The 17120-nt window shown below is 41.5% G+C and overlaps 1 protein-coding gene across 1 annotated transcript in view; it reads left to right on the plus strand.

Moving 5' to 3' along the window:
* Positions 1–17120, plus strand: part of LOC122550328 (obscurin-like) — a 784231-nt gene that overhangs the window by 593875 nt on the left and 173236 nt on the right. Inside the window, exons 81-86 of the mRNA XM_043691054.1 lie at positions 944–1108; positions 4982–5140; positions 7742–7919; positions 10348–10461; positions 12218–12385; positions 14609–14711. Of these exons, the coding sequence (XP_043546989.1) occupies positions 944–1108; positions 4982–5140; positions 7742–7919; positions 10348–10461; positions 12218–12385; positions 14609–14711 (887 nt within the window). The remainder of the gene's footprint in view (positions 1–943; positions 1109–4981; positions 5141–7741; positions 7920–10347; positions 10462–12217; positions 12386–14608; positions 14712–17120) is intronic.

A 17120-nucleotide genomic window follows, 5' to 3' on the forward strand; every position in this document is an offset into this window, starting at 1 on the left:
TGTCCTTGTGTCAGCACAGGGAATAACTCCCCTGCCTAACTTTGAAATATTACCATGAGATCCTTTGCATCTATCTTATATCAAGGGAAGACAGAGACTTCAATTTAACTTCTCATCTGAAATATAGCATCTCCAGCACTCCTCTGTGCTGCGCTGGAACATCAGGGTTAGCACATGGCTCAGTGATTAGCACTGTTACCTCACAGTGCCAGGGACCTCAGTTGGATTCCTGCCTTGGGCAACTGTCTGAGTGGAGTTTGCACATTCTGTCCGTGTCTGCGTGGGTTTTCTCTGGGTGCTCCGGTTTCCTCCTACAATCCAAAGACGCGCAGATTAGGTTAATTGGCTATGCTAAATTGCCCATAGTGTTCAGGGATGTGTAGGTTAGGTATATTCGTCTGATGTAAATGTAGGAGAATGGGTCTGGGTGGGTTACTCTTCGGAGGGTCAGTGTGGACTTGTTGGGCCGAAGGGCCTGTTTCCACACTATAGAGATTCTATATCAGCTTTGATATTTGTACTCATGCTGTGAAGTGGGACTTGGTTCTCAAACGTTCTGACTCAGCAACTGGAATGCTGTCAATTGAAACAAAGGTTATATGAGGACTGCATCTTTGTATACAATTCTGTTAGTAATCAAAGTTGTACAATTCTATTATTATTGTTAGTTTTTTTAAGCCTTTATTAATGTATTTACCTTATGTAAATTAGTGTAACCTAAAGCTACCATTCAAATTTAAAATGTCAGTAATTTTATAGCTTACTGATGATACCACACTTCACCTCGAACCCAGTTGCCATGTTCTAGGTAATATCTAAATATTGATAACTAGTTTCGTTTTTTTAAAGCAATGGTAGTCAAATTACAAGCAACGTTTTTTTCAGTTTTGTTTGTTTTTATATAGAAGGTGTAAGGAACTATAAATTTACATGTCTCTTTCAGGAGCTAATTCGTAACAAAGCAAGAAACAATAAAAACTGTGCTTTGTTAGAGGAAGCATATGCTGTAGTATCTGCTCTTCCCAAGCGTGCAGACAATAGCCTACATGTTTCAATGATTGAAAATTATCCGGGCACTTTGGAATCTCTCGGTGATCCCATCAGAAAGGTATTTTTCCTTTGATTATTTGAAAAAAATCATGTATATTTCATAGTGTCATTATTATGGTGGAGCAGAGAGGTTGTTTAGCCTACTGCTGGTCCTTTGTCTTCCGGTCTAATGGAAGAGGATCGTACCGTAAGAGGCCCCAAAAGATAGAAGATACTTTGACAAAGTCTGTAGGTCAAAATGCTCTGCTGTCCAACTTGGCCACCATCTATATGATTACCACTTTAAATTGGCACTCGGGCCTGTCCAAATATTGAACTATCAAAACGCAGTACAGCAGAAACTCATCCAAAGGAAGAAGGAATATACTAAGGGGAAGAGAAGGCAATCATGGTTGGCAAGACAAGTCATGGTCAGCTTAAAAGCAAAAGGAAAAGCATGTAATGTACTGAAGATTAGTGGGAAACCAGAGGATTGGGAAACCTTTTAAAAACAGCAGGAGACATTTTAAAAAGCAATACGGGGGAAAAGTTGAAATTTGAAGGTAAGCTTAGCTCATAATATGATAGAAGATTGCAAGAGTTCTTTTTGATATCTAAAAAGGAAGACGGGGCGAGAATGAACCGCTGGGAAATGAGGCTGGGGAAATCGAAAAGGGGAACAAAGACATGATGGAGGAACTGAATAGGTACATTGCATCAGTCTTCATGGCGGAAGGCACCAGTACCATACCAGAACTTCAAGATAGTTGGGGCAGAGGTGAGTGTAATTGCCATCACTAAGGAGAAGTTGCTGTGGAAACTGAAAGTTTTTAAGGTGGATAAATCACCCTGACTTGATGGACTATACCTCAGGGTTCTGAAAGAGATAACTGAGAAGATTATGGTGGCAGTGATGGTGATTTTTCAGGAATCACTGGAATCAGGAAGTGTCCCAGAGGATTGGAAAATGTAACAGGCCTGTTTGAGAAAAGAGGGAGGCAGAAAATGAGAAATTATAGGCTAGTTAGCCTGACTTTGATCATTGGTAAGATTTGAGAGTCCATTATTAAAGATGATATTGCAGAGTACTTGGAAGTGCATGATAAAATAGACTGAGTCAGCATGGCTTTATCAAGGTTAGGCCATGTCTCACAATCTATTCAAATTCTTTGAGGAGATAATGAGCAAGTTTGGCGAAGGGTGCTAGTGGACATGATTGATTTGGATTTCCAGAAGGCCCTTGACAAGGTACCACATTGGAGGCTGCTAAAGAACATAAGAGCCTATGCTGTTGGTGGCAAAGTACTGCAATGACAGAGGATTGGCTGACTATTAGAAATCAGAGAATTGGGATAAAGGGGTCTTTTTCAGGATGGCGACCGGTGATTAGTAGAGTTCCACAGAAGTCAGTGTTGGGACCACAAGTATTCATGTTATATATTATCGATCTGGACAAAGGAACTGAGGGCATTGTTGCTAAGTGGGGAGATAATACAAAGATTGGTGAAGAACAGAAAGTGTTGAGGAGGTGGGAGGACTTGGACACATTAGGAGAATGGGCAAAGAAGTAGCAAAAGGAATATAATGTGGGAAAGTGTGATGTTATAGAAGGAAGATTAGAGATACAGAGTGTTTTTTAAATGGATGAAGGCTTTGAAAATCTGTAGCACAAAGGGATTTGGCAGTCCTATTTTAGGATTCCCTTAAAAGTTAACATGCTTGTTCATTTGGCAGTTAGGAAGGCAAATGCAATGTTAGCATCAATTTTAAGAGGGCTAGAATACAAGAGCAGAGGTGTCGGGCTGAGACTGTATGAGGCTCCGGTCAGAACACATTTTGAATTTCGTAAACAGTTTTGAGCCGAGTGTCTAAGGAAAGGTGTGCTGGCCTTGGAGGTGGTCAGGAGGAAATTTACGGAATGATCACAAGACTGATGGGCTTGTCATATGAGGAGTGATAGGCCAAATAGCCTTATTCTGCTCCTATAACTTGTGGTTTTATGGTCTTATAACAACTGTGTTCCCACAATGACCTTAGTTAAGGGTTTTAGGTATTGATTAAGTATATTTTATGTATGTTATATCCAAGTCAAGAGGTCATAGAGTCATAAAGCTGTACAGCATGGAAACAGTCCCTTAGGTTCAATTCGTCCATGCCAACCAGATATCCTAAATTAATCTAGTCCCATTTGCCAGTATTTGACCCATATCCCTCTAAAGCCTTCCTTTTTATGTATCCACCCAGATGCCTTTTAAATGTTGTAATTGTGCCAGTCTTTATAAGTTGCACTGGCAGCTTATTCCACACATGCACCACCCTCTGTGTGAAAAAGTTGCCCCTTAGATCCCTTTTAAATTTTTCCCCTCCCACCCTAAACCCATGCCCTCTGGTTTTGGACTCTGCTACTTTGGAGAAAAGATTTAGCTATTCACCTTGTCCACAGCCCTCATGATTTTATGAACCTCTACAAGGTCACCCCACAGCCTCTGACACTGCAGGGAAAAGAGCTGAGGTCTATTCAGACTCGACCTATTGCTCAAACCATCCAACCCTGGCAGCATTCTTGTAAATCTTTTCTAAACCCTATCAAGATTCACAATGTCCTTCCTATAACAGGGTGACCAGAACTGAACACAGTATTCCAAAAGTGGCCTGAACAATGTCCTGTACAGCTGCAACATGACCTCCCAATTCCTATAGGAGAAAATGAGGACTGCAGATGTTGGAGATCAGAGTCAAGAATTCCTGATAAAGGGCTTATGCCCGAAATGTCAACTTTTCTGCTCCTCAGATGCTGGCTGACCTGCTGTGCTTTTCCAACACTACACTTTTTGACTCCCAACACCTGTAGTCAATGCATTGACCAATAAAGGCAATCATACCAAATGTTTTCTTCACTATCCTGTCCACCTGCGACTCTACTTTCAAGGAACCAAGAACTTGCACTCCAAGGTCTCGTTGTTCAGCACCACTCCCCAAGACCTTGACAGTAAGTTTAAGTCCTGCCCTGATTTGCCTTTCCAAAATGCAGCATCTTGCATTAATCTAAATCAAACTTCATCTGCCACTCCTCGGCCCATTGGTCTATCTGATCAAGGTCCCATTCTGAGGTAACCTCCTTGGCTTTCCATTATACCTCCAATTTTGGTGTCATCTGCAAACTTACTAACCATACCTCCTAACTGCTCATCCAAATCATTTATATAGATAACAAAAAACTGTGGACCCAGCACCAATCCTTGTGGATTAGTGGTGCTGGAAGAGCACAGCAGTTCAGGCAGCATCCAATGAGCAGCGAAATCGATGTTTCGGGCAAAAGCCCTTCATCAGGAATAACCACCTCTCCACGCTTCAGGCTCTCCGCCTTTATTCCTGATGAAGGGCTTTTGTCCGAAACGTCGATTTCCCTGCTCCTTGGATGCTGCCTGAACTGCTGTGCTCTTCCAGCACCACTAATCCAGAATCTGGTTTCCAGCATCTGTAGACATTGTTTTTACCTCACCAATCCTTGTGGCACACCACTGGTCACAGGGCTTCAGTCATAAAAGCAACCCTGCACAACCACACTCTGGCTTGTACCTTTCAGCCAGTTCTGTATCCAAATGGCTAGTTCTTCCTGTATTCCTTGTGATCTAACCTTGCTAACTAGTCCACTGTGAGGAACCTTGTTGAATGCCTTACTGAAGTCCCTATCGATAACATTCACTGTTGTACCCTTGTCGGAGAATTTGATGGCATTGATGTTACCATAATATTGTTGCTATTTTCTTTCTTTGTGGTGGAGATATTAGTTGTTTCAATAATTTTATTGAGAAGAGTGTAACTTTATTTTGTCTAATATCATGTCTTTGAAGAAATATTATAGTTCGCATATGAATATTAATCCAACTTTGTTGTTTCCACATTTAAAAAGCTAGTCTGAAATACAATAAATAAATGCACTTTTTCCTAGGGGCATTTTATTGTATGGGAGGGAGCTCCTGGTGCAAGACTGTCATGGAAGGGTCACAAACGCATTGTTTTTCTCTTCAAAAACCATTTACTGATCTGCAAACCAAAAAGAGATAGCAGGACAGACTCACAATGTTACATCTTTAAAAATCTGATGAAGGTTGGTATTGCACATTTTTCATTAAACAGTAAATAAAATTAGTTTTTTCCAAAGCAGAATTCTTGAAGTTTGTTAGTTTCTCCTTCATGTAAGTGCTGAATCTTACTGAATACATTTGTGATTGAAACTCTCCAGTACTTTACAACTTTGTTTATTTTCATGATTCACACACGTAGGTGCTTAACAGTCTGGGGTAAACCCATGTTAATATGGCCAGTTTTTTTTATTTGTTGGTGAGATGAATTAAGGTCCCCAGAGCTAGTCTGGTGACATTACACTATCTGTTTCCATCATAGCAGGGACTAAACTATGCTCCCATTTTGGAAGAATTCACTTCAAAGAGCTGCCAACTAATCAAATCACCAAAAGCAGTCTAATTTCAACAGCCCCGCAGCAAGCAGTGGCTACTGCTGATACAGGCAAGGTCCCAATGCTGAGGAACCATGCAGTCTGACAAGGAGATAAGTCCGGAGTTTTGCCAGGGCCACGCTGAAGCAAGGAAATTGAGAGGCTAGTTTCTGCAGGGCAGGTATTGGTTGAGGGAGCAAACATAGTGTGCCTGAACAGGAGGATTGTCCCCTCTTATCTGTTGGCACTGGTAAAAGAGCAGTGTTGTGCAGTATTGATATACAATTGTAATTTAATGCAAAATACATAGAAAAACTTTAAAATTTATCTATTGGTGAGCCTGGGCTGTGTCATATGGGGTGCATGGCTCCTGTTCCGCCCTGGTATAAAAAAGGACAGGAGCATGTCTTCCTACAGTCCCAACGTCTGCTGCACAACGATTTAATGCAGGGACTGGTGTTAATTGCTTTAAGGCAGACTTCCAGCCCTTTCTTAGGAAGTCATGCATTAGGGATCTGCTTATAAATCAGATGAGTGACAGCTCTGAGCTCAGGGCTTTTGGCGAGCAGGCCAGATTCAAGCAGCTGAGGGGAACATTAAAGGGTGGCATGGCCTTGAGTGGTAAGGTGTTTCTGATAGGTCTCAGACAGCCTGAAAGGGGGTGTACCGCCCATCACTCAACACCAGTCCAAAGGTGCTAAATGTCCAGCCTCCCTGCACCACCTAAAATACCAAAGTCAACAGGATAAGGCTATTAAGTGGAAGACTACCTGCTGGATTTTATACACTCCCACCCGCCTCCCCAAATCCAATAATCATAATATTTATCCCAATATTGCTGTCTGTAATGCCTGCAAACAGGCTTTGTGAGCAAAACCTACCCAGCAGTTAATTTTATTGGAAATGTGACCAGTTTTATGGGCAGAACTAGTTTCTAGTGTGATGTTCCCTTTTAGTGTATCAGGGCGTAAAAGCTTAGTTATTCTAAACGTAATTTGTTTCTAAAATTTCATGACCTTTTGTACTGATTTCAAATAAATTACTCTTAAGAAAAGAGTGCAAACAGAAACTCCAGGCCAGATCCCTGAAAACCCCCGAATAACCCAAATGGCCTCCTTCTTCAAAGACCGCAATTTCCCCTCCGACGTGGTCGATGATGCTCTCCACCGCGTCTCCTCCACTTCCCATACCTCCGCCCTTGAACCCCGCCCCTCCAATCGCCACCAGGACAGAACCCCACTGGTCCTCACCTTCCACCCCACCAACCTCCGGATGCATCGTATCATCCTCCGTCATTTCCGCCACCTCTAAACAGACCCCACCACCAGGGATATATTTCCCTCCCCCTCTAAACAGACCCCACCACCAGGGATATATTTCCCTCCCCACCCCTATCAGCGTTCCGGAGAGAACACTCCCTCCGTGAGTCCCTCGTCAGGTCCACACCCCCCACGAACCCAACCTCCACTCCCGGCACCTTCCCCTGCAACCGCAAGAAGTACAAAACTTGTACCCTCACCTCCTTCCAAGACCCCAATGGATCCTTCCATATCCGTCGCAAATTCACCTGTACCTCCACACATATCACTTACTGTATCCGTTGCACCCGATGTGGTCTCCTCTACATTGGGGAGACAGGCCGCCTACTTGCGGAACGTTTCAGGGAACACCTCTGGGACACCCGCACCAACCAACCCAACCATCCCGTGGCTGAACACTTTAACTCCCCCTCCAACTCCGCCAAGGACATGCAGGTCCTTGGCCTTCTCCATCGCCAAACCCTGACCACATGACGCCTGGAGGACAGCCCACCTAGCACACTAGCCTCATTCCTGAAGAAGGGCTTATGCCCGAAACGTCGATTCTCCTGCTCCTCGGCTGCTGCCTGGCCTGCTGTGTTTTTCCAGCTCCACATTTTTCAACTCTGGTCTCCAGTATCTGCAGTCCTCACTTTCTCCTAGAAACTCCAGGCCACTAAATTTGCCAGCACTTTTGTGTTTCTATATTTTCAACTAAGCAATATATTTTTACTTTATGTTGTTATATCCATATATTGGGCTATGGAGTTTTTAAAGTGCTACTGTTTTCAGTTGGACAAAATGTTTATTATAGTTTTTTTCCCAAGGAACTGAGACCTTTTGGGGTGTACTGGTTATCTATTTGTTCATCAGACTTGAAGATGAGAAGTCTGAATGGTTAAAAGTCTTGAAAAAATCATTGTGCAAAATTTACAGTTTCATTTTCTTCATGTAGCTCAGTAATGTTGATGTGAATGACTTTGTGGAAGGCGATGAACGATCCTTTGAAATCTGGCATGAGCGAGAAGACTCAGTGCGTAAATACACACTCCAAGCTCGAACTGTGAATATAAAGATTTCATGGGTAAAAGACATTACTGGCATACAGCAGCGCTTTAGTCTACCAGCCTGGAGTAAGTATCTGCCAAGATCCAAGACATAGACATTATACTTACTGCCTATGTCCTAACTCTCACTGTCCCATTTACTCATTTCCCTGTCTGCAAGGGTTTACATCATAGACCTTCCTACAACACATAATTTTGATTTGATTTGTTATTGTCACATGTACCATACAGTGAAAAGTATTCTTTTGCGTGGTATTCAGGCAAATCATTCCTTACATAAGTGCATCAGGATAATAGAATAGAATGGCTGATATAGTATTACAGCTACAGGGAACGTGCAGAGAGAGATCAACTTTAATATATGAGAGATCCATGAAAGTCTGATAACAGCAGGGAGGAAGCTGTCTTGAATCTGTCAGTATGTGTTTTCAAACTTTTGTATCTTCTCTCCGACGGAAGAGAGTATAACCAGGGTGGGACGGGTCTTTGATTGTGTTGGCTGCTTTCTCGAGGCAGCAGGAAGTTTTGACAGTCAATGAATGGAAAGCAGCTCACCATCACCTTCGCAGGGATAACTAGTCAGGGCTATAATGCTGGCCCAGCCAACAGCATACACATCCCACAAGTGATTTGTTTTGATATCGAGATTTTAAAATTTTCACTCAATATTGAACTATCGTCATTGCTTCTTTTCGTTCAGTGCTGCAAGATCTCTAGGCTCCAAATTTGATCTTTTGAACATCTGATATTTTAATTACTTCATTATTGATTGCTGTGTCCATGAACATCACTTCAGAGAGCAGTAATTAGTTCATTCATTGCAGTGGGTCTGGAGTTACATCTTTAGATGTGAAGCAGATGTGTTTTGACAGCAAGCAACAATGGATTATTAGTTGAATTCAAATTCCACTAGCTACGACTGTCGGATTTGAACCCATGTCCCCTGTATTAGTTTATTACTCCTGTGCTACTACCACAGTGCCACCGTTTCCCCCTGGGCCTGATGTATAAAGTAAACACCATTCTTCACCTCTCAAGTTAATAACAGTGTTCTATTAGCTGTGCCACTCTGACCTTTTCTTTATTTGAAATACCAGTTCTGAGGCATGCAAAATATGTAAGTACGTAAACCATTCCTGAACTTTTCTCCTCCAGAAGTAAATAAAGCACTGTAGAAATTTTAACCCGAATCTCAGATGAATCCTTCAACTACAACAGTGTGATTTTATTTTTTGATTTTCTGAATTTTCAAGCCTCACAACTTAGCTGAGTTAGATTGCAATATGTTAGTTGTGAGTCATTTTCTGGCCTGTACCTGTACAGGATTCTTCAGAATTTTGTAGCCAGTAAAACATTTAGACTTCCGTCCTGGGCAAAATTTTACTACACATTACAAAAGTGAGAAGTCATCAACCCATAGTGTTGATGTATATTTTGTTCCACAAATCCAGACAACTCAAGTTTCAGTACAACAGTACATGCTTTATTATCGGACAGCCAGCGAGAGATTCTCAATGTCTTCAAAGTAGTTGTGCATCTACTTGTGGTGACACTTCTCCATGAATCTCTACTCTACACACAAAGGCAGTACTTTTTATAGAAATATTACAGAAGGTCTATAAGTCACATGGTTGATTATCGCTACATTGTTTAAGATGGGTAATAATAATTTTACAAGGTCCTTGAATGTCGATGTCCTCTGATAACAAGTGAATGGATTACAGGGACTGATTATTGTATTCTTCATAATCATGTGTTGATGGGAAGAGATTAAAACAGAAAGGTTTTGCCTGTTCTCAATGGGGGATTCACATAGCTATGCTAATACGGAGGGGAAGCAAGATAATGGGAGCAGGAGGCAGTTTAACAGGGTTGTGGCTAAGGATATCAATCCTGTCTGGGCAGTATAAATACCTTTGCCTGAGGCTGCAGAGGAATCCACATTTGTGGCTCCAATGGATTCCTTCTCTAAGATTCAGTCAGTCTCCTCCCTACTAAGATGTTCTGTCTATTCTGTAAGAGGACAGACATGTAATTGATATTGCAGTGAATCTCTTTGGTAGTAGAATGTTTAACCCTTGAGTCCCCAGTATGCTTTAAAGAGAAGTAAAACGTGGAAGTGATCCCTTTGTGGCTTTCTAACTTCCTCAACAGAATCACCAGATGATTGTAAAGCCTTCTTGATAAACATAAGTTGGATTGACTTCCATGTAAAAATATAACAGCATTGACATCAAATTTTACTATGATTCTTTATTCTGAGTAGTTGGCTGAAATTATCTATTAATTAATCTTCTGCTGATGTTTCAAAAACCAATTTGTTAAAAATATCTCTTTTTAAATTACTGTCAATCTTATGTATATAGCAGAATCATCATATTCTCTTATATTCTATTTTTTGATTAGTTAGTTGTACTCAAGGAGTGAGAATTTTCATTTTCTTGTGATGGATAAAGGAGACTACATGAACCACGTGAATGTGTTTTCTTATCAGGTCCCCCAGAATTTATAGAGAAATTGGCAGATTGTATAGCTGAAATGGGACAGACAGTGAAATTGGCGTGCCTGGTTATCGGAAATCCAAAACCGGTCATCACATGGTATAAAGGTAACTAACCTTTTTTTGTCAACAAAATGTATTTACCGATATTCCATCAGATGAAACAAAATCTTGTAATCAACATTATTAGCCACATTTATCTTTTAATAGATCTTTTAAGACCTCATTTGTAGTTCAAGAAGTAAATGGAGGAGCAGTCACTGGAAAATCCCAGGTTTACTTTCTATCCAAAACCAATATATGATTCTGGATGTAGGTTTGCTCACTGAGCTGGAAGGTTCATTTCCAGACGTTTCGTCACCCTACTAGGTAACATCTTCAGTGGGCCTTCAGGCAAAGCACTGCTGCTGATTCCTGCTTTCTATTTAAATGTTTGGGTTTCTTTGGGTTGGTGGTGTCATTTCCTGTTCTTTTTCTCAGGGGATGGTAGATGGAATCTAACTCAATGTGTTTGTTGATAGAGTTCCAGTTGGAATGCCATGCTTCTGGGAAGTCTATCAACAACCACATCGAGTTAGACTCCATCTATCACCCCCCTGAGAAAAAGAACAGGAAATGACATTGCCATAGGAAATGACAACACCACAGGAAATGACATCACCAACCCAAAGAAACCCAAACATATAAATAGAAGGCAGGATTCGCCTGGAGACCCACTGAAGATGTTACCTAGTAGGGTGACAAAACGTCTGGAAATGAACCTTTCAGCTCAATGAGCAAATCTACATCCAAAACCTCAACCTGAGCTACAAATCTTCTCAAAACTCACTAATATATAATATCCAGAACACCTGTTGAGATGGTAACAAGCAGCCTCATTTCCCTCAGTTAAGAAAGGAAAGAAAGATCCAGTGACTTTCTATTAGAAGGAATTGGACTCCATTGGGTTCTGAAATTCAAATATATTTTTAGGAACATGGAAAAATTGTGTTCAAGTTTTCATACTGATGTAAATCCTCAATTATGTTTTTATAACCAGACAGATTGCCCATTTGGCCAATACCATTACATCCCTGCAGTGCGGAAGCGGATCATTCGGCCCATTGGGTCCACAGCGACCCTCTGAAGAGCATCCGCCTCCCAGAATCACCCCCCTACCCTATCCCTGTAACCCTGCATTTTTCATCAGTAATCCATCTAGGCTGCACATCCCTGAACACTATGGGCAGTTTAGCTTGGCCAATTCATCTAACCTGTACATCTTTGGACTGCAAGAAGAAAACGGAGTACCTGGAAGAAAACCACGCACTCACCAAGGGTGGAATCGAACCCAAGTCCCTGGTGCTGTGAGGCAGCAGTGCCACCTTGCCGCCCCAATATCTTGGTGAGATAAATAAATAAACTGCTAGATGGCCAAAGGAACACTCTTGTCACTGGACCGAATCTTATTATTTTGGATGTGTGTGTCGCTTTGGTCACGTTTCTTTTCCTCCTTGAGGCCAAGTGAGGTTTCTCACTCTATTGTCCCAAACCCGCCTCATTAACTAGTTACCCTATCATTACCCTCTTGTTGAGTACTAGCTGGGTTTAACCACACGCTGCAGCTGCAAGAATTCGCCACTGCCCGAATATCTCAGAATAGATTGGCATTCTTGCTGCTGGTGCCAACATTCCCTGTAAGTTGCGTGGCTACTTGGAAACCCTATGCATACCTGTCATCCTTCACTATGTGAATTAAGTTTCTATTTAAACATACCATGCACAGAACTCTTTTGGCCCCTGTTGTATGTCTTAAAATGACTTTGCAAAACAATTAGCTCCACTGGGAAGTTTTAACAATAAATATGTTTATTTGTGACACTAGATGGGAAGCTTGTGGAGGTTGACCCACATCATATTATTATCGAAGATGAGGATGGCTCCTGTACGCTGATCTTGGACACTCTCACTGCTGCTGACTCAGGACAGTATATGTGCTATGCAGCTAGTGCTGCAGGAAATGCCAATACACTTGGGAAGATTCTTGTACAAGGTAGGAATTCCGAAACGTAAATAAGGCAGTGAAGTTCCTTTGACATGCTCCATTGGCTGGGGAAATTGTGTTCTTCCTTTTTAAAATTCTATTACTTAAGTAATAATCTTCCTTAATAAAGACCAAGATTTTCTATTTTATGAAGTGAAATATTTATCTATTTTTCTGATCCTCTCAAGTTCTGTATTCAGTTTGGAGGTTAAAAACATGCCATTGAAAAATAATGTCTGACTGGCTGAGAAAGAAATAAGTTTGCAAGAATTCTTGTTTTCATTTGGCCAAATGTCAAGATTTTAAAAATTGAAATGTTCTTTCTAGACCAGTGAAATCACTTGACAATTCAGCATGGATATTAGTTAATGCCATAGCTGGTTTGCCGGTGTACATATATGCATCGTATCCATTATGGATGTTCATGCATCTGCATGTACTGCATAAGAACTTGCCATACCTCTGAAGGCAAAGAAAGAAGTATGAGAGCCTGTTTCATATTTAAATAATGTCTCCTGCCTATTTCAGGTTTCCCTCCAGAAATTGATCTGTACAGAACTCAGCTGACACCAAAACAGCTGTGTTTAGAAAACCCAGTTCTACATATAGCCCAACCAACAATCCTTAATGGGATCACTGGAAGCAACCACCAAAAGGATATGTAACTGTAGTAAAAAAGACTGAATGTGGAACTGGGAGAAGGGGAAATCCTGGTCCAGCAGTACTGATGACAGTTGCACACAACAACTACCATGATCCCCTATCTCTGTTGACCTGCCTGGAGGCATCCAGGCAGTTTTGAGTTCACTGACCTGCCTGGAGGGTAGATCGTGTCTCGAAACCGTATTGAGTTCTATGAGAAGGTGACCAAACAGGCGGATGAGGGTAATGCAGTTGATGTGGTGTATATGGATTTCAGTAAGGCATTTGATAAGTTTCTCCATGGTAGGCTATTGCACAAAATATGGAGGCCAGAGATTGAGTGTGATTTAGCTGTTTGGATAAGTAATTGGCTAGCTGAAAGAAGACAGAGGGTGGTGGTTGATGGGAAATATTCATCCTGGAGTTCACTTACTAGTGGGGTACCACAACGATCTGTTTTGGGTCAACTGTTGTTTGTCATTTATATAAATGACTTGGATGAGGGCACAGAAGGATGGGTTAGTAAATTTGCGGATGACAGTAAGGTAGGTAGAGTTGTGGATAGTGACGAAGTATGTTGTAGATTACAGAGAGACATAAATAAGCTGCAGAGCTGGGCTGTGAGGTGGCAAATGGAGTTTAATGTGGAAAAGTGTGAGGTGATTCACTTTGGAAGGAGTAACAGGAATGCTAATGGTAAGATTCTTGGTAGTGTAGATGATTAAGAGATCTCAGTGTCCAGGTACATAGATCCTTGAAAGTTGCCACCCAGGTTGATAAGGTTGTTAAGGAGGCATACAGTGTGTTAGCTTTTATTGGTAGAGGGATTGAGTTTCAGAACCATGAGATCATGCTGCAGCTGTACAAAACTCTAGTGTAGTCACATTTGGAGTATTGCGTACAGTCCTGGCCACCGCATTATAGGAAGGATGTGGAAGCTCTGGAAAGAGTTCAGAGGAAATTTACTTAGATGTTGCCTGGTATGGAGGGAAGGTCTTATGAGGAAAGGCTAAGGGATTTGAGACTATTTTTTGTTAGAGAGAAAAAGGTTGAGAGGTGACTTAATTGAGACAAAAAAGATAATCCGAGACTTGGATAGGTTGGACAGTGAGAACCTTTTTCCTCAGATGGTGATGGCTAGCACAAGGGGACATAGCTTTAAATTGAGGGGTGATAGATATAGGACAGATATCAGAGGTAGTTTCTTTACTCAGAATAGTAGGAGTGTGGAATGCACTGCTTGAAACAGTAGTAGACTCGCCACTTTAAGGACATTTAAATGGTTATTGGAAAGGCATATGGACGAGAATGGAATAGTATAGGTTAGATGGGCTTCAGACTGGTTCAACAGGTCGGCACAATATTGAGGGCCGAAGGGCCTGTACTGCACTGTAATGTTCTATGTTCTGTATGTTCTAACAGGTAACTTCAGCTTGCCATTCACACATAAGTAAATTTCAAGACCAAGTATTGAGAGTTCCTCAGTCATAACCATTCTAGTCTAGGACTTGTTTCCTTGCATAAAGTAGCTTTGAGATTCAGTTTTTTTTTGTCTTTTCAAGCCAAACAATTTCTCACTTTAACTTTCAGTCCCTCCAAGGTTTGTAAGCCACCTTAGAAACATCGCATTTGTAGAGAATGAAGATACGCAGTTTGTATGCACAATTGAAGCTGCACCAACCCCACAGATAAGGTAAGGTTTATTCATTTAACAACATTTAATTATTGCAATAGTTCTTGTGATGGAAGAAAAACCTTCTAATTTGTAAATGGAAAGATAAAAATATATGGAGAAATTAGGAATACTATAAATTGAACACAAGAACGTGATTCGTGCTCCTCAAGCAAGGCTCCGTACTAACAACGTTACATCACAAGACTTAAAACACACGTCACATCTGTTCTTATGATGCGACATTCGGCAGGAGAGCCTAAGACAAGTCCACCTGATTCCTCAACTGAGCATTCCCTTCTATTATAATTGACTGGGCCCCTAGTCATGTCTGACACAATATGTCTTCACCTTTTCCTTCCCTCCCATACCATCAGTAAGGTCCCCCTTGTCCTCATTTTCCACCAGCAACATCCACACATCCAAATGCTTGTCTGGTGGCATTCTACTGAAGGTGTTGAAAATAAACCATCATTTTCAACACCTTCAGGAGAATGCCACCAGACAAGCATTTCCCTCCTCTCCCTTTTCATCCATCTGGGACACCCTGGTCTTCCTCTACTCCCAACATCTCTCCACAACATCTTCCCAGGCAACCACAGAGGGTGTAACACTATTCCATTTACTTCCTCATTCCTCATTATCCAAGGTCTCAGACACAACTCCTGAGGTGAGGCAGTGATTTACCTACACTTCATTCAGTCTAATCTACTGTAGTTGCTGCTCAATACTTTCTCCTATATGATTGGTACACAAAGTGCAGACTGAGTGCTCACTTTGATCAGAACGTAGATGGTTCACATAAAAATGCCCCCAAATTTGCAATTAACTGCTACTTCAACACCACCCTCATGTTTCCATGATGACATTTCTATGAGTGGCCTGCTGCAGTACTCCAGTGAGGATCAACATATGTTAGAGGAACAACACCTAGTGTTCTGCTTAGATACCTTACAGCCTCAGGATTCAACATCATGTTTAACAATTTCAGCACATGAACGCTGTCTTCCATGTTTCCTACCCACCCCCACAACCCCAGATCCTGTCATGAAATGAGTTGCTTTCAGCACAACCAATCCATTTTCAATGTAAGCAAACTTGAGGCTATCCATTTTGGATTGAGAAAGGATAGATCAAGATACTTTCTAGATGGTATGACGTTAAATACAATGGATGTCCAAAGACATTTGGGGGTTCACGTGCATAGATCTTTAAAATATCATGAACAAATGCAGGAAGTAATCAAGAAAACGAACAGAATGCTGGCTTTATATCGAGAGGACTGGTATACAAAGATGCTGAAATTATGTTGCAACTATACAGAACGCTTAGTAGACCCCATAGACCCCTTTTGGAGCACAATAATTCCCCCCTCCGTACCCGGGGGGTATACATTCCAGGAATTACCACGGAAGCCCGACACCGCGGATAGGAGCGAACCATTCATTTCAATGGGAAATGTACCTTGCCGGCAGCCTCCTGGTCTCTGGTTCCCTATAAGACGTTCAGAGCGCTGAAATCACGGAAAACGATTCAGTGTATTTGAGTAAATCTGGGCACCACACCTTAGGAAGGATATATTGGCATTGGAGGGAGTACGACATAGGTTTACAAGAATGATACCTGAAATTCAGCGGCTAACTTATAAGAAGAAATTTTACAAATTGGGTCTGTTTCCTATAGAATTTAGGAATTTAAGGTGATCTAATAGAATGTTTTCAAGATATTAACAGAAAGAGACAGACAGAGTACACATTTGGAACTCTCTTCCACAAACAGCAGCAGATGCAGGATCAGTTGTTAATTTTAAATCTGAGATAGATAATTTTTTGTTCAGTAAAGGTATTCAAGGATATGGGCCAAAGCAGGTATATGAAGTTAGGCCACAGATCAGCCAGGATCTCATTGAAAGGTGGAACAGGCTCAAGGGGCTAATTGGTTGACTCCTGTTTCTATGTTCTTCTGTACTTAAGTCCCCATTATCACCTACCTAGCTTTACTTCTCCCCTGTCTTACTATCAACAGTCCCTTTGTTCTCTCTTTTTCTGATTGGTCACGGAACTCAAAACATTAACTGTCTTTTCTCACCATAAATGCTGCTAGACTTGCTGAATTTCTACAGCAATTTCAGCTTCCTCTTGTTTGTTTCAGATCTCCAGATCTGCAGTTCTTTGTTTTATTATCAGAAGATTGTGCAGTGTAAAAGCTCAGAGTAATGTCTGGTATTACCTCCCTGAATCCCTCTACCTCATCACAGAACATAGAACATAGAAAAATACAGTGCAGTACAGGCCCTTTGGCCCTCGATGTTGCGCCGATCCAAGCCCACCTAACCTACACTAGCCCACTATCCTCCATATGCCTATCCAATGCACGTTTAAATGCCCATAATGAAGGAGAGTCCACCACTGCTACTGGCAGAGCATTCCA

The sequence above is a fragment of the Chiloscyllium plagiosum genome, chromosome 5 (assembly GCF_004010195.1).
Source record: "Chiloscyllium plagiosum isolate BGI_BamShark_2017 chromosome 5, ASM401019v2, whole genome shotgun sequence".
NCBI classification, from domain to species: Eukaryota; Metazoa; Chordata; class Chondrichthyes; order Orectolobiformes; family Hemiscylliidae; genus Chiloscyllium; species Chiloscyllium plagiosum.